At 42.3% G+C, this 18,816-nt stretch overlaps 1 protein-coding gene across 2 annotated transcripts in view; it reads right to left on the reverse strand.

Annotated features, from left to right (window-relative positions):
- Positions 1 to 4,620: 4,620 nt before the first annotated feature.
- LOC139269021 (protein phosphatase Slingshot homolog 1-like) overlaps positions 4,621 to 18,816 on the reverse strand; it is a 138,068-nt gene continuing 123,872 nt past the window's right edge. For both annotated transcript variants that reach the window (XM_070887958.1, XM_070887959.1), the window contains exon 15: positions 4,621 to 8,393. In XM_070887958.1, the coding sequence (XP_070744059.1) occupies positions 6,444 to 8,393 (1,950 nt within the window). In that variant the 3' untranslated portion in view covers positions 4,621 to 6,443. The remainder of the gene's footprint in view (positions 8,394 to 18,816) is intronic.

An 18,816-nucleotide genomic window follows, 5' to 3' on the forward strand; every position in this document is an offset into this window, starting at 1 on the left:
AAGGTTACTGCACAAGATAAAAGTTCATGGGATTGGGCGTAATATATTAGCATGGATAGAGGATTGGCTAACTAACAGAAAAGAGAGAGTCGGGATAAATGGTTCATTCTCTGGTTGGCAACCAGTAACTAGTGGGGTGCCGCAGGGATCAGTCTTGGGACCCCAACTTTTTACAATCTATATTAACAACTTGAAAGAAGGGACCGAGTGTAACGTAGTTAAGTTTGCTGACGATACAAAGCTGGGAGGAAAAGCAGTGTGAGGAGGACACAAAAAAATCTGCAAAAGGACAGAGACAGGCTAAGTGAATGGGCAAAAATTTGGCAGATGGAATATAATGTTGGAAAGTGTGAGGTCATGCACTTTGGCAGAAAAAAAATCAAAGAGCAAGTTATTATTTAAATGGAGAAAGATTGCAAAGTACTGCAGTACAGCGGGACCTGGGGGTACTTTTGTATGAAACACAAAAGGATAGTATGCAGGTACAGCAAGTGATCAGGAAGGCCAATGGTATCTTGGCCTTTATTGCAAAGGGGATGGAGTATAAAAGCAGGGAAGTTTTGCTACAGCTATACAAGGTATTGGTGAGGCCACACCTGGAATACTGCATGCAGTTTTGGTTTCCATATTTACAAAAGGATATACTTGCTTTAGAGGCAGTTCAAAGGTGGTTCACTAGGTTGATTCTGGGGATGAGGGGTTTGGCTTATGAGTAGGTTGGGCCTCTTCTCATTGGAGTTCAGAAGAATGAGAAGTGATTTTATCGAAATGTATAAGATTATGAGGGGGCTTGACAAGGTGGATGCAGAGAAGATGTTTCCACTGATGGGGGAAACTAGAACTAGTGGGCATGATCTTGGTTTTAAATGGGCGGCCTCTTATTCTGAGATGAGGAGGAATTTCTTCTGAGGGTTGTAAATCTGTGGAATTTGCTGCCTCGGAGAGCTGTGGAAGCTGGGACATTGAATAAATTTGACAGAAATAGACAGTTTCTTGAGTGATAAGGGGATAAGGGGTTATGGGGAGCAGGCAGGGAAATGGAGCCGAGTCCATGATCAGATCAGCCATGATCTTATTGAATGGCGGAGCAGGCTCAAGGGGCTGTATGGCCTACTCCTGTTCCTATTTCTTATATTCTTATCAGGAAGTGGTTGTCATCTTTGTTAGATAGTGGTGATATGCAGAACCCATAAATAGTGATAAATATAATTATGATTCTGCCCTAAAACACACAATTATAGATTTACGACTGATTTTTCTTAAAAATTGTGAAATCTGCTCATCAATAATGCCAGCTTGGCTCAATTGTTAGCATGATGGACTTGGGAGTTAGATGGTTGTGGCTTCAAGCCTCAGCCCAGGACTTGAGCATAAGGCCTATGAATACTAAAGGAGTGATGCACTGGGAATGTGCTGTCCTTCATTGAGATGGACCCAGTTGTCTTTGAAAAAACGGAGATTTTTGTTGTCCACCTCAAAGAGCAGGGAATTATCCTCCTGTCCTGGTCAACATTTCGCCTCAATCAACAACAAAAATAGATTAACTGATCATTTATCCTACTACTGTTTGCTGGATTTTGCTGCCTACATAACAATCACTGCATTTCAAAATAATTAATTGTGATGTTTGAGAGATGTTTTTCTTTCAGCAGGAACCTGAAAGAAAACAAAACGTTAACATTTAATTAACCTGCAGGAAATCTGCTGTAGCTATGGGATTTGATAAAAAAAGGCCATTTATTTCCACCATACACCTGTACAGTACATGTTAACAAATGTAAAAAAAAAAGTGCAATATGCATACAACTACCGCAGGGTTCACAGTAAAAAGTTACTTCCTTCTTAAATAACAGAACTGAAACTATTTTTAAAAAGTAAGCTAGAACATACAGCAAATACTTTTGTACATAAATTTTGAACACCATGGTTAGAGACATTACTTTTCAACATTACGCATTCGACTCTGGACATTGCATCTGTACAATCGTGCTTTCTCTCAACAACCATCACATATACAGTATTCACAAAATTAAAGGCACTGAAGTATATCTGTACAAATTAAACAAAAACATTTTAAGCAGCATTTTCATAAAAATATCTTGGCACAGCTTCTACTGTAGGTTGTCATCTCTTGAAACATTTCTCTCACAATGACCCGCTCTTGATAATTTGGTACATTATATCAACTTACAATGAAGCCCTCAGGTCAGGTTTTGCAGGCGCAAGTTGGCTAATTGTGTTACATATATAAGCTACATAATGTCACATGATTAAAGTTGCCACATGGCATTAAAAATGAAAGAAAGTCAGAATTGCATTGAGAGTTTCATACATTCTAAATGTCTCACTTTTAATCAGGAATGAGAAGTAGCACGGTTACCTTCAGCTTTTTGTTCCCTAAATAAATGTCTTCCTTGGATGAGGCAAGAAATGAATAAATAAACCAGTAATTCAAGTCACAGTGAAACAGATATCAGTTTAGGACAGAGTATGCACTCAAAAAGGATGAGGAGCAGGAGGAAGTTGGCTATTTCCACTATTTTGGTTAGATTCAGGGACAAAGTCACCTCTACAAAGGCAAAGTAAAAAAAGGAAATAATTCTGAATTCTAAGTACGATGGGATGCTCCAATTGGAATTTTTACACACAGTTACATTTTTATTAGCACTATAAGTTTAATAAGTATAGTCAATAGTCACTCCTCTATTAATACAAAAGTAACCTAAATTATTTCAAGTACTTGTCACAGATTCTGGTCTTGGCATAACAGAAGAAAAACATTGACTGCCACCTTGACTTGAATTTCTGGTAGGGGCTGGCTTGCTAAACAGTACCAGTGTTAACAGTGTGACATTGCCCACACCATTGCTCAAACCACCTTCCAATCAGCAATTAAACTGATTGTGACCATGGCAACAAAAAAAAAATCAGATAACGAAGGACTAAGTAATTAATTGGCCAATCCTTGTCCTACTCCTATTCCCGCCCTCTCTTCCTTGGGCAGTACATTACAAAGGAGCAATTCAAAACCAGTCAATCTCGGATCACTAACTTCAGCAGTATTAAAAGTTCAGTATTAAACAGTTCATTATCTTCATGGAACGCTTCACAGACTGATGCCACTCCCTGGTAGAGGGCAGGGAGCTTACCTTCTCTGTATGTAAATGACCCCAGATACTTCTTGGATAGCAGTAAGGAGCAAGAGGCCTGGATAATTTTCTTACCCTCCCTGGTAGTAAGGCCAACTATAACATCGCCAAATGTTGCCCTTGCTGAGATCAGCTAATTAACGCAGACTGGGAATCGAATCTGGGATTTTAGTCAGTTATGTTTAGTACCAGACCATGTGATGTACTTGTCCTTATAGCTCAAACCAAATGGATATTTTTGAAGTCTAAATGCAGATACATTGACCTTTATTACCAACAGTTTCAGGCTCGTATGTTTAAATATGCTGCCTTTAAGCTGCAAGGGTTCCCATCATAAAATGATGAGTTTTGGAATCATTTGTCTCCAAGACTCTTGGTTTGAGTACTTTAAAAAAAAAATAAAGTGAACCTTGGCAAAACTGAGAATCCTGCCTCCTGGAGCAGACTTTTAGCCAATCTTCCTGCATCACAAGGTCAGAGACAAACCTACAGTAATATAACTGTACATCATCGGATGTGCTAAAATTGAGACTGTACACATTAATACAAGAAACTGTCATGCCAAACTTATTTAAACAATTACAGATTCATGTTAAAATCTCTGATCTTAGTCTTTCTGTAAACTGTTTGGTTGTCCCCAGTTTTGGAAGTGAGTCTATGATCGGGATTCAATCCTACGTTTCTATTTTTTTGATGTCCTATGTTTAAGTATTTTTAAGCTGTAGAACAATACTTGATATTATAATCACCATCCCTCCCGTCTATACCTGAATCAGTATGATGCAAGTGCATTAATACATGGTCACGGCATATTAACAGAGTTCCATCGTCTTTCTCAGAAATGTGAAAATAATACAAGTAAGGTGTGACTGAATACCGAATGAAACCAAAGTCTCGCTACCATCAGATGGATGTGGATAATTCCTATTAGCAGTAGAAAAATGTGAAAGAAAATTAAGAAAACACAAGGATGCCAACAGTATTAATACGTATAAAGTTCCATGCAGGTTTACTGAAATACTTTAACCATGATTATGATTTTTCTTTTGCAAAAATACTTGATGCAATCTCATCTGGCATTATCACAATGAATTACATCTTGCCTGCCACACAGTGGCCATATAATACTGCAGAAACATTGCAGTGCCATGCAATGAAAGTCTCATAGCGGCATAGGCGTACTAAGTACAGTTGGGTAAGGAGCAACTGAACAAATTCAATTCAGTTCAGAAGGATGTAAGCAAGATGGTTTCTCTCTACAAAAAAATATTTTTTGGAGGAGGGGAGAACGAGAGAAAGATGCAAGGAAGTTTCTTCAGGTGGAGTTTGAGGCAAGATAATGTTATTAGTTGCAATTATTTGTCTCCATTTCAATAAGTGGACCAGAACTTTCAACTGCACCTGGGATATTTTCTTTTGGCAATCCATTCCCCTTCCGCCCGCCACCACCACTACCCCCCACCCCCCCGAATCATACGGAGGTACACTCCACGGGCACCTGTTATCCACTAATACCTAACCCATGTGCTAATTTTTCATCTGTGAGCCAAGACATTAAATCTCAGTAACCTATAACTGTAAGGGGCATCGTAATCAAGCCAGATTGTATCCTCAGCTGAAACCAGTCACTGGATAGCAATCAGGAGGGGAAATTCTGGCTGATGTTCTCCTCCTTAGTCAATGGACAATGATTGCATCCTTTCAGATACCCTGTCTGAGATCAGCTCATAGCAAGAAGCAAATCCGAGACCTCTTGCTCTGAGTGGCTCAGCTTTATTCTGCTTTTATTAACTAGAGCATCAGGGAACCACACCCCAGGGATTTTCAAACCGCAACAGGTTTATAATGTTAATCTATTTAATAGTGTTTTCAAAAAAATTACCTGTTCTCCTAAGAATTCAGTGGGCTGAGAATAATGACAATACTGATTTTATGAAAAATAGGACTGAATCTCAAAACATTTCCTCAAAATATTAATTATTTTGGAAAATGGTCATCACATGTAATAACAGCAAAATTTGACTTAAATCAGTCAGAGTAAAACAGGGGGCATGCTTACATGTTAACTGACTATCCAAGTAGACTTAGTTTTGTGTAAAAACAATTCCTCAAACATTATCAGAGGTGGGGGCTTTTCACAGAAACAAATTCTCAAATACATAATATACTCATGATTTGTAGGAAGAAACATGTTATGGCAACTCAACAGGGATGAAGAGGAAGCACAAATCAGTCTGACCAGAGGAATAATAAACAGGTGGGAAACAGTCATAATATTTACATGCATAATGCAGTGCATCAAGGAATTACAGGGAAAGAATATATAAAACCTGGTGAGAAATGTTAAATTTGAAAAGGCAGCTACCATTTTACTTTAGAATGATTTTTACAGCACCCATTAAATGGAGGGGGTCACAATTACAATATCATTAGTAGAGAATCAATGAAAGAGTAGAAATGCATGAAGTTTGATGTGTACTTACTCTATGCTGGTCACTGTCTCTTTTTGAAAACATTTTCAACAGCATACTCACTCACAGGAAAATCATTTTACACAGAACTACATTCTACACTACTTCAGCTTAAGGCAAGTATGGGGAAGAAATTATTTACAGAACTAGATTCAAAAATAGAGCACATCTCAATTTGTCTTTGTTTGGACAAAATGAATCATTGCCAAGCTTATAGCACGAGCTCCATTTTGGCCACCAAATCAATAGAACTTGCAGAACAGCACAAAGATCATATATTCCTGCCCTGCCCCCACAAACAAAAAGGGGGTTATCAAAAAAAAGGTGCAAATCCTACAGGATTTGGAGAAAAACCATGTATGTCAATTGCAACCAGGAAGCTGCTTCTTTATCCACATGATTTTCTATTCCAGTTTTTTCTGTTGGGTTTGGAGAATTAACAAACAATTGTTAGTTTTTCAGGCTCCGGCCTCAAGGAACATTCAAGTTTCATGACAATCCTCCCAACGTTAAATAGGCCGGTCTGAATCTGTATTTTGAATTGGTTTTCTTTTTTAAAAAAAAGAAATAGTTGTGGACTGTTTGAGGTTACAAAGTGTGACATTCCATTTCAAAAATAAAAATGCATCTTCAGAAATTCTACATTGTCTAAATAAGCAATCTAATCAGCACAAAACTGTACTTGCCCACAAAAGTTTGTTTTTGAATAATTTTCTGAGCTGTTAGAAGAGATTGTACAACATAGGCGAGAACTTCAAATATTTTTGGCTTAAGGCTCTTATGCTTAAAAGGGAGATTGGAATGCATTCCCTTTGCCAAGAAATCACATGGTATTATAGAATGGGTTGCTAGTTCTATTCTTCTCATATGTCTTTCTGAGTTTCCGGATAGGAGGCGATCGTACATGCTGTTCCCGAGAAGCCAAAGGGTAGAGTTCATTGGCACTCTGCGTATGGAACTGGCTTAGTCCAAATGAAGGAATGGAAATAAAGTCCATATACTGCCGTGTAACCTCTGGATCAGTAACACTGTGTTTGCTAGGCGACAACATCTTACAAAGATGTTCAACTTGATCTGCGCAATGAATGTCAGGCAATCTTAGGGTTTTATGTTCCAATACAGAACTGGAAGTCTCAATTGATTGATTTAGTGGCTTTATGAAGAAAACCGGATCGGTTTCCCCACAGAGACTTCTTTTCCACCTCATTTTCTCAACAACATTGGGCAATAACAAACTCTCAGCTAGTTTGACATGACTTGACCTGATGAACATTTCAGCTTCTTTCTCTCTGGATGACAGATCCTCACTGGATAAGTTCAGGCTTCCGAGTTTGGCTAAGGAATGAGACCGCTTCATCTCTGAACAAACGGTCAGTCCCGCCTGACGCATCCTGGCTTCAATTTCCTGTGTCCGCAGCTCAACTAAACCAGGTTGTCCTTGAATGCTGTGAAGGCTGTCACTACTGGAGCTACGAGTCAAGCTTGAAGTATGAGGAGATGATATCAGTGTTGCACAGATTTGCTGCAAACGTTCCTTAGTGAGAAATCCTGACCCATTCCTATTAGTTATATAAGGTGTAGATGTTTTCTGGCATATCCCATCCATAAAATTAAACTCATCACAGCTGGCCTCAGGCAACACATTGTTCTCCATATCTTCGTAAGCTTGTGCTAAATCCTGAATGTCTACCACTGGCTCATGTGTAATCAAATCCAGGGAGTCATTTTCTGCAAACACAGCTTTCCTATTTTCAGAGTTTTGTCTCTGCACTGGTTTGTTGGGAGACCTTAAAAAGGTTAGTCTTTCCAACTCTTTGGTATGTTTCCTTACCAACCCAGCCTTCTGAAGCTGAAGGATAGATTCTTGATGCTGCATTAAGTAGCTTTGCACTTTTGATCTTTCCATCTCCTGGTTATATATCAGTTGTTTCAAGTCTTTCATTGGCTTAGTACTCATCTTTTCATTATTGTAACTAGGAGATACCTCTTGATTATCTTCTATTGATTGTCTACTAGACGGCACAGAAAGCACAAACTTAGAATTTTCCATTATTTCTGCCATATTATCCTGCCCATTTCCTAAAGTTAGGATATTACTATTTAATGGACTCAATTTGTATTCTTCATGTTCCGGCTGATGTTTTTTTGAATCCGGCAGCTGCAGCATCTGCTCGTCAGCCTTAGAGCCTGGAGGAATAAACCCAGTCTTTGAATCTATTAAAAAAGTTTTGAGATAGTCATGTCTTCCCATACATGGACTTATTACTGGCAATTGTTTTAAGTCCTGGTGTCTACCAGATTGTGAAGCCATCACATCAAGAACCAAAGTTTCAGCATGGAGGTCATTGGCCACATTTATGCAGTTGTGATAAGCCTCTACGGGTTCTTGCTGCTGTCTTTGCTCTTCACAGTTTATTCCTAAACCTACACCTGCTTCTGCAGTTTCACACAAAACTGTTGTTTCAGTTGTGTAAATGACATCAGAGCAACTAACAGGCATTTCGGTCACTTGATATAGTTCTGGCTCATTGGGAATCCCATAGAATACTTCCGGCATTGGCACATCTGAAGCTACATTTGATAAATCTCCCAAAGTATTGGACTCAGTGGCTTCTGTGCCTTCAGTGCTTGTACCACATATCTGTGCTTGATGCAAGTTTTTAGAATGGTCTGTAAATTGCTCTCGCACAAGTCTACTTACAGAGTCCGAGAAGTCCAAAGCAAATTTATTAATAGGTTTCACACTGTTGGGACTTTCAGTAGTAGTAACATCCTGGAATAAATTTAAAACATTACATTGTCAGATTGAATGAAAACTGCAGGTGAAAAATAGTGGTGATTGACTAATCTCGTTATACAAATAAATTTAAAATAATGGTTTCAATCCAAAATATTCCTTCAAAATGGTTTTAAAAAATGCAACCAGCTTGAGACATAATCTCCCATGTCATGTATCCCAGCTAGAAGGAGGATATTTGCACAGTCCACTAATGTAAAAGCCAACAGCCTTCCTGGTCCTGGATGCAAAATCAGTGCTCCAACTGCATTTGGAACTTCAGTTTGGTTTTAGACTGCCTGGAAGTTGGGGCTGCCATCAGTATTAGTACAGTAAATGCAACATTTTAAGTTGTATCTAGCTCTGGTATGACCGTCTTAAATGGCTGCCTCTGTATTATGAAAAGGATGTAGTGTTATTAGGAGTTCAGAGACTGATAATCAAGTAGGGTTACAAGGAACAATGGTCTATCCTGGGAATTCACTCTCAAGCCAAGAGAGATGAGAGGGGACTTGATAGAGGCTGTAAAAATAAATTGTGGTTATGGAGAATTGGGTCTAGGGAAGTTTTTCTGTTGAGTATACGACTCGAGGACTAGGGGACACAGTTAAGGGTATCAAAAGTCAATTAGAAATTGATGCAGCATTTTTTAGTACAAGATTATAGAGATGTGAAATAGAGGGGTTGATGGAACAGAAAACCATAGCAGATTTAAAATAAGGACTGGATGAGTTTCTGTTAGCAAGTAGGATTCAGGGCGATTAGTTCTAAAATCACAGCAACAAACCAGATGGTAGGTTTAGAAGGGTAGGTTTGATGGACCAATGCTCTTCTGCTGCCGAAAACTTTACATAAGAGTAGGCCACCTGGCCCCTTGAGCCTGCTCCACCATTTAATAAGATCATGGCTGATCTGATCATGGACTCAGCTCCACTTCCCTGCCTGCTCCCCATAACCCTTTATTCCCTTATCGCTCAAAAATCTATCGATCTCTGCCTTAAATATATTCAATGACCCAACCTCCACAGCTCTGAGGCAGAGAATTCCATAGATTTACAACCCTCAAAAGAAATTCTTCCTCATCTCAGTTTTAAATGGGCAGCCTCTTATTCTGAGACTGTGTCCCCTAGTTTTAATTTCCCCTATGAGTGGAAATATCCTCTCTGCATCCACCTTGTCGAGCCCCCTCATTATCTTATATGTTTCGATAAGATCACCTCTCATTCTTCTGAATTCCAACCTATTTTCATGTCAACTCCCTCATTTCCAGAATCAACCTAGTGAACCTTCCCTGAACAGCCTCCAATGCAAGTATATCCTTTCTTAAATACGGAGACCAAAACTGTACGCAGTACTCTAGGTGTGGCCTCACCAATACCCTGTACAGTTGTAGCAGGACTTCTCTGCTTTTATACTCTTAGTGTTAAAAATGTGTTATCACTCTCTCTGATTTCACTTACTTGACTTCAAGTGCTGTTCAACCTCAGGATGCCCTGGATACTTGCAATATAATTTAACACTTCCTTCTCCGAAGAATATTTCCTTTTAATATCAATTGGTTACATTTTTATTTGAGTAAACCTAGCATCCAATTGTTGTGAAATCAAGTTGAATCAGTGGTTTTTTAAAAAGTTATATATGTTACAACATAAAGTTATGTGCAGGCAGAGGGGAAGTCACCAGACGAAGTAAGAACGCTAGGAAGGTAGTGCAGGAGTCCCCCCGCGAGTCCATCTCGCTTTCAAACCGATATTAACTTCTGAGTATCGGTGAGGGTGATGGTGCCTCTGGGGAGTGTAGCCAGAGCCAATTCCAAGGCACCACGGGTGGCTCAGCTGCACAGGGGGTAGGAACGAAGAATAAAAGAACTCTAGTGATAGGGGAACAGACAGGCATTTCTGCAGCCGTAGACGTGCCTCCCTGGTGCCAGGGTCAAGGATGTCACAGAACGGATGCAGGTCATTCTGGGGAAGAGGCTAAACAGCTAGAGGTCGTGGTCTTTATCGGGACCAATGACATAGGTAAAAAGAGGCATGAGGTCCTACAGGCAGAATTCAGGTAGCTAGGAAGAAAATTGAAGGGTAGGACCTCAAAAGGTAGTAATCTCTGGGTTACTACCGGTGCCATGTGCTAATGAGTACAAGAATAGAAGGATAGAGAGGATGAACACGTGGCTGGAGAGTTGGTGTAGGAGGGAGGGCTTTAAATTCTTGAGGCATTGGGACCGCTTCTGGGGGAGATGGGATCTGTACAAACCGGACGGATTGTACCTCAACAGCGGCGGGACCAATATCCTCGCGGGGAGTTTTGCTAGTGCTGTTGGGGAGGGTTTAAACTAGCTTGGCAGGGGGATGGGAACCAGAGAATAAATTCAATAGGGAAAGAAGTAAAGCAGAAATTGGATAGCAAGAATTTAGAAAGTGAATCCGTAAGACAGAGGAAACAAGGCTTAGTAAGTTGTAATCAAAGAGGTCTTTCTGTGCTAAATGGTATATACTTTAATGCAAGGAGTATAGCGAATAATGGGGATGAGCTGAGAGCACAGGTAGCTACTTGGGAGAATGACATTATAGCCATTACAGAAACATGGCTGAAAGAGGGGCAGGTTTGGCAGATCAATATTCCTGGTTACAGGATTTTAAGACAAGTCAGTGGGGGGGGGGCGTAGCGGTACTGATTAAATAAACTATTACAGCGGTGAGGAGGGATATGATGTTAGAGGGATCATCAAATGAGGCCATATGGATCAAATTGAAAAATAAAAAAGGGGCGATCACACAGCTGGGTGTGTATTATAGACCCCCAGTGGGAGGCAGATAGAGGAGCAAATATGTAGGCAAATTGCTGTGAAGTCCAAAAACTATAGGGTAGTAATAGTAGGGGATTTTAACTATCCAAATATTGATTGGGACAAATATAGTGTGAAGGGTATAGAGGGTGCGGAATTTTTGAAATGCATTCAAGAGAACTTTTTTAGTCAGTATGTAGCAAGTCCAACACGAGAGGGGGTAGTCTTAGATTTAGTTTTGGGGAATGAAGCTGGGCAGGATAAAAGGGTATTAGTGGGAGAGCACTTGAGTGCCAGTGACCATAATTCAGTCAAGTTGGTTATGGATAAGGACAAGGATAGGCCTGGAATAAAAGTCCCGAATTGGGGAAAAGCTAATTTTGCTAAGTTAAGGAGTGATTTGGCCACGGTGGGCTGGAAACAGCTACTTGTGGGTAAATCAGTGTCGGAACAGTGGGAGGCATTCAAGGAGGAGATCCGAAAGGCTCAGGTCAAACATGTGCCCTTAAAGAAAAAGGGTGGGAATAATAATTCTAGAACTCCCCCCCCACCCGCATATCTCGGGACTTGCAGGGGAGGGTAAAGAAAAAAAGGAAGGCTTATGTCATATATCAACGGCTAAATACTATAGAATCTTTAGAGGAATATAGAAAGTTGAGGCAAAATTAAAAAGGAAATTAGGAATGCTAAGAAAGAGCACGAGAAATTTTTGGCCAGTAAAATTAAGGAAAACCTTAAGATGTTCTATGTATTAAGAGTAAGAGGGTAACTAAAAAAAGGGTAGGGCCTATTAGAGACCATGAGGCGGAAAATGTTGGTAAGATTCGGATTGAAATACTTTGCATCTTTTTTCACAAAGGAAAGGGACAATGCAGATACTGCTATTGAGGAGGAGTGCGATATTCTGGATGAAATAAATATATAGTGAGATAGGAAGTATTAAGGGGTTTAGCAGCTTTGAAGTAGATAAGTCCCCAGGCCCGGATGAAATGCATCCCAGGCTGTTGAGCGAAGTAAAAGAAGAAATAGCAGAGGCCTTGACAAACATCATTTTCCAGTCCTCTTTGGATTTGGGCATGGTGCCAGAGGATTGGAAGACTGCTAATGTAGTACTTTGTTCAAGAAGGGAGAAAGGGATAGGCCGAGTAATTACAGGCCTGTCAGCCTAACCTCAGTGGTGGGAAAACTTTTGGAAAAAATCCTGAAAGACAGGATAAATCTGCATTTGGAAAAGCAAGGATTAATTAGGGACAGTCAGCATGGATTTGTTAAGGGAAGATCATGTTTAACTAACCTGATTGAATTTTTTGAGGAGGTAACCAAGAGGGTCGATGAGGATAGTGCATACGATGTAATATATATGGACTTTAGCAAAGCTTTTGATAAGGTCTCACATGATAGACTGGTCATTAAGGTTAAAGCCCATAGGATCCAGGGCAAAGTGGCAAGTTGGATCCAAAATTGGCTTAGCGGTAGGAAGCAAAGGGTAATGTTTGATAGATGTTTTTGTGACTGGAAGGATGTTTCCAGTGGAGTTCCGCAGGGCTCAGTACTGGGTCCCTTGCTTTTTATGGTATATATCAACGATTTAGATTTGAATATAGGGAATATGATTAAGTAGATTGCAGAAGACACTAAAATTGGCTGTGTGGTTGATAATGAAGAGGAAAGTCATGGGCTGCAGGAGGTTATCAATCTACTGGTTAGGTGGGCAGAGAAGTGGCAAATGGAATTTAATTCAGAGAAGTGTGAGGTAATGCACTCTGGGAGGGCTAATAAGGAAAGGGTATACACGTTAAGCGGTAGGCCACTTAATAGTGTAGATGAACAAAGGGACCTTGGAGTGCTTGGCCACAGATCCCTGAAAGTAGGCCAGGTGGATAAGATGGTTAAGAAGGTATATGGAATGCTTGTCTTTATTGGCTGAGGCATAGAATATAAAAGCAGGGATTATGCTTAAATTGTATAATACTTTGGTTAGGCCACAGCTGGAGTACTGCATGCAGTTCTGGTATTATAGGAAAGACGTGATTGCATTAGAGAGGGAGCAGAGGAGATTTACTAGAATGTTGCCTGGAATGGAGAATCTTAATTATGAGGACAGATTGGATAGGCTGGGTTTGTTCTCATTGGAACAGAAGAGATTGAGAGGAAGCCTCATTGAGGTGTACAAAATATTGAGGGGTCTATTTCCATCGGTGGAGGGGTCTGTTATGAGGGGGCATAGTTTTAAGGTTGTTGGTGGAAGGTTTAGAGGAGATTTGAGGGGGGGGGCTTCTTTACGCAGAGGGTTGTGGGGATCTGGAACTCACTGCCTGAAAGAGTGGATGCAGAAACCCTCACCACTTTTAAGATATGGTTTGATGGGCACTTAAAGGTGGGAGTTCGTTGGTGAGGTGAGAGATCGAGGAGCCAGAGGCCTATAAAGGCCCGTGAGCGAGGAGTCCGGGGAGTTCGTGGGTGAGGCGGGAGATTGAGGAGCCAGAGGCCTATAAAGGCCAGTGAGCGAGGAGTCCGGGGAGTTCGTGGAGGCAGGAGTTCGTTGGTGAGGCGGGAGATTGAGGAGCCAGAGGCCTAAAAAGGCCCGTGAGCGAGGAGTCCGGGGAGTTCGTGGAGGTGGGAGTACGTTGGTGAGGCCTACCGGTGCAACTGCAGCAGGGAGGCAAAAAAGTAGAAAGAAATCGAAAGGTGACGTCACAGCCAAGGGGGTAAGTGATTGGTGAGTAGTTTTTCTTTTCTTTTCTTTATCAGTAAGTAACATTTTAAACATTGTTATTGCCCAATTAGGTTAATCTAAGGGTTAAGTCATGGCAGGAGAGCTCGGACGCGTGCTATGCTCCTCCTGTACTATGTAGGAAGTCAGGGACGCTTCCGGTGTCCCTGACGACGACGTGTGCGGGAAGTGCATCTGCCTGCAGATCCTGACGGACCGCATTGCGGAACTGGAGCTGCGGGTGGATTCACTCTGGAGCATGCACGATGCTGGTAATTGTGTGAATAGCACATTTAGTGAGTTGGTCTTACCGCAGGTAAAGGGTCCACAGCCAGATAGGGAATGGAAGACCAACAGGAAGAGCAGTGCAAGGAAGGTAGTGCAGGGATCCCCTGCGGTCATCCCCCTGCAAAACAGATGCACCGCTTTGAGTACTGTTGAGGGGATGATTCATCAGGGGAGAGCAGCAGCAGCCAAGTTCATGGCACCGTGGCTGGCTCTGCTGCACAGGAGGGTAGGAAAAAGAGTGGGAGAGCAATAGTGATTGGGGATTCAATTGTAAGGGGAATAGATAGGCGTTTCTGCGGCCGCAACCGAGACTCCAGGATGGTATGTTGCTTCCCTGGTGCAAGGGTCAAGGATGTCTCGAAGTGGGTGCAAGACATTCTGAAAAAGGGTGAACAGCTAGTTGTGGTGCATATAGGTACCAACGATATAGGTAAAAATCGGGATGAGGTCCTACGAGACGAATTTAGGGAGCTAGGAGTTAAATTAAAAAGTAGGACCTCAAAAGTAGTCATCTCGGGATTGCTACCAGTGCCACATGCTAGTCAGAGTAGGAATCGCAGGATAGCTCAGATGAATACGTGGCTTGAGCAGTGGTGCAGAAGGGAGGGATTCAAATTCCTGGGGCATTGGAACCGGTTCTGGGGGAGGTGGGACCAGTACAAATCGGACGGTCTGCACCTGGGCAGGACCGGAACCAATGTCCTCGGGGGAGTGTTTGCTAGTGCTGTTGGGGAGGAGTTAAACTAATATGGCAGGGGGATGGGAACCTCTGCAGGGAGACGGAGGAAATAAAATGGAGTCAGAAGCAAAAGATAGAAAGGAGAATAGTAAAAGTGGAAGGCAGAGAAACCCAAGGCAAGAAACAAAAAGGGCCACATTACAGCAAAATTCTAAAGGGGCAAAGTGTGTTAAAAAGACAAGCCTGAAGGCTCTGTGCCTCAATGCGAGGAGTATTCGGAATAAAGTAGACGAATTAACTGCTCAGATAGCAGTTAACGGGTATGATGTAATTGGCATCACGGAGACGTGGCTCCAGAGTGACCAAGGCTGGGAACTCAACATCCAAGGGTATTCAATATTTAGGAAGGATAGACAGAAAGGAAAAGGAGGCGGGGTGGCGTTGCTGGTTAAAGAGGAAATTAATGCAGTAGTAATGAGGGACATTAGCCTGGATGATGCGGAATCGATATGGGTGGAGCTGCGGCATTCCAAAGGGCAGAAAACGCTAGTGGGAGTTGTGTACAGACCACCAAACAGTAGTAGTGAGGTTGGGGACAGCATCAAACAAGAAATAAGGGATGTGTGCAATAAAGGTACAGCAGTTATCATGGGCGACTTTAATCTACATATTGATTGGGCTAACCAAACTGGTAGCAATGCGGTGGAGGAGGATATCCTGGAGTGTATTAGGGATGGTTTTCTGGACCAATATGTCAAGGAACCAACTAGGGACCTGGCCATCCTAGACTGGGTGATGTGTAATGAGAAGGGACTAATTAGCAATCTTGTTGTGCGAGGCCCCTTGGGGGAAGAGTGACCATAATATGGTAGAATTCTTTATTAAGATGGAGTGACACAGTTAATTCGGAAACTCGGGTTATGAACTTAAGGAAAGGTAACTTCGCCGGTATGAGGCGTGAATTGGCTAGAATAGATTGGCAAAGCATACTTAAAGGGTTGACGGTGGATAAGCAATGGCAAACATTTAAAGATCACATGGATGAACTTCAGCAATTGTACATCCGTCTAGAGTAAAAATAAAACGGGGAAGGTGGCTCAACCATGGCTAACAAGGGAAATTAAGGATAGTGTTAAAGCCAAGGAAGAAGCATATAATTTGGCTAGAAAAAGCAACAAACCTGAGGACTGGGAGAAATTTTAGAATTCAATAGAGGAAGACGAAGGGTTTAATTAAGAGCGGGCAAATATAGTACGGGAGGAAGCTTGCAGGGAACATAAAAACTAACTGCAAAAGCTTCTGTAAATATGTGAATAGAAAAAGATCAGTGAAGACAAACATAGGTCCCTTGCAGTCGGATTCAGGTGAATTTATAATGGGGAACAAAGAAATGGCAGACCAATTGAACAAATACATTGGTCTGCCATTTCTTCACGAAGGAAGACACAAATAACCTTCCGATTGTACTAGGGGACCGTAGGTCTAGTGAGAAGGAGGAACTGAAGAATATCCATATTAGGCAGGAAATTGTGTTAGGGAAATTGCTGGGATTGAAGGCAGATAAATCCCCAGGGCCTGATCAGCTGCATCCCAGAGTACTTAAGGAAGTGGCCCTAGAAATAGGGGATGAATTGGAGATCATTTTCCATCAGTCTATCGACTCTGGATCAGTTCCTATGGACTGGAGGGTAGCTAATGTAACACCACTTTTTAAAAAAGGAGGGAGAGAAAACGGGTAATTATAGACCGGTTAGCCTGACATCAGTAGTGGGGAAAATGTTGGAATCAATTATTAAGGGTGAAATAGCAGCGCATTTGGAAAGCAGTGACAGGATCGGACCAAGTTAGCATGGATTTATAAAAGGGAAATCATGCTTGACGAATCTTCTGGAATTTTGTGAGGATGTAATTAGCAGAGTGGACAAGGGAGAACCAGTGGATGTGGTGTATTTGGACTTTCAAAAGGCTTTTGACAAGGTCCTGCACAAGAGATTGGTGTGCAAAATCAAAGCACATGGTATTGGGGGTAATGTACTGACGTGGATAGAGAACTGGTTGGCAGACTGGAAGCAGAGAGTCGGAATAAACGGGTCCTTTTCAGAATGGCAGGCAGTGACTCGTGGAGTGCCGCAGGGCTCAGTGCTGGGACCCCAGCTCTTTACAATATACATCAATAATTTAGATGAAGGAATTGAGTGTAATATCTCCAAGTTTGCGGATGACACTAAACTGGGTGGTGGTGTGAGCTGTGAGGAGGACGCCAAGAGGCTGCAGGGTGACTTGGACAGGTTAGGTGAGTGGGCAAATGCATGGCAGATGCAGTATAATGTTAATAAATGTGAGGTTATCCATTTTGGGGGCAAAAACACGAAGGCAGATTATCTGGATGGCGGCAGATTAGGAAAAGGGGAGGTGCAACGAGACCTGGGTGTCATGCTTCATCAATCACTGAAAGTGGGCATGCAGGTACAGCAGGTGGTGAAGAAGGCAAATGGTATGTTGGCCTTTATAGCTAGGGGATTTGAGTATAGGAGCAGGGAGGTCTTACTGCAGTTGTACAGTGAGGCCTCACCTGGAATATTGTGTTCAGTTTTGGTCTCCTAATCTGAGAAAGGACGTTCTTGCTATTGAGGGAGTACAACGAAGGTTCACCAGACTGATTCCAGGGATGGCTGGACTGTCATAGGAAGAGAGACTGGATCAACTGGGCCTTTATTCACTGGAGTTTAGAAGGATGAGAGGGGATCTCATAGAAACGTATAAGATTCTGACAGGACTGGACAGGTTAGATGCGGGAAGAATGTTCCCGATGTTGGGGAAGTCTAGAACCAGGGGACACAGTCTTAGGATAAGGGGTAGGCCATTTAGGATTGAGATGAGGAGAAACCTCTTCACTCAGAGAGTTGTTAACCTGTGGAATTCCCTGCAGCAGAGAGTTATTGATGCCAGTTCATTGAATATATTCAAGAGGGAGTTAGATATGGCCCCTACGGCTAAGGGGATCAAGGGGTAAGGAGAGAAAGCAGGAAAGGGGTACTGAGGGAATGATCAGCCACGATCTTATTGAATGGCGGTGCAGGCTCGAAGGGCCAAATGGCCTGCACCTATTTTCTATGTTTCTATGGGGCCAAGTTTAGGCCCGAGTTGCTCCTGTTTTTTTGGAGCAACTGGTTTAGAATGGAGTATCTTAGAAATTGCAATTATCGGCATTTAGTTTGCTCCAGTTCTAGTCAGTTGGAACAGTTTCAGTTTGGAACAGATTTTATTTCCAAAAGGGGGCGTGTCCGGCCATTTACGCCCGTTTTGAAAGTTTAGGCAGTGAAAACTTACTCCAAACTAACTTAGAATGGAGTAAGTGTAGATTTTTGTACGCTCATAAAAACCGTGCCTACACTTAGAAAATCAGGCGCAGGGAATGGGGGTGGGGGAGGGTTTAAAAGGGAAGTTTACAAACATTAAATACTTCAGTTTTACAAATAAAGAGCCATCATCAATAAATGATAAATACATCAATAAATCAATCCAAAAAAAAAATTAACATTTTCTACTCACCGACTGCAGCACTGGGAGCCCTCCAACAGCGTGCTGGGACGGGGCCCCCCAGTGTGTGTGTGTGTGTCTCTCTCTCTCTGTGTCTGTGTGTCTCTCTCTTAGACACTGACAGACAGAGAGTATGTGTTTCTGACAGCGAGGAGAGGGGGGAGAGGAGGAGGAGGAGGGGGAGGGGGAGGGGGAGGGGGGAGAGGAGGAGGAGGAGGGGGGAGAGGAGGAGGAGGAGGGGGAGGGGGGAGAGGAGGAGGAGGAGGGGGAGGGGGGAGAGGAGGAGGAGGAGGGGGAGGGGGAGAGGAGGAGGAGGAGGAGGGGGGAGAGGAGGAAGGGGGAAGGGGGGAGAGGAGGGGGAAGGGGGGAGGGGAGAGGAGGGGGAAGGGGGGAGAGGAGGGGGAGGGGGGAG

This window comes from Pristiophorus japonicus, chromosome 8 (assembly GCF_044704955.1).
Source record: "Pristiophorus japonicus isolate sPriJap1 chromosome 8, sPriJap1.hap1, whole genome shotgun sequence".
NCBI classification, from domain to species: Eukaryota; Metazoa; Chordata; class Chondrichthyes; family Pristiophoridae; genus Pristiophorus; species Pristiophorus japonicus.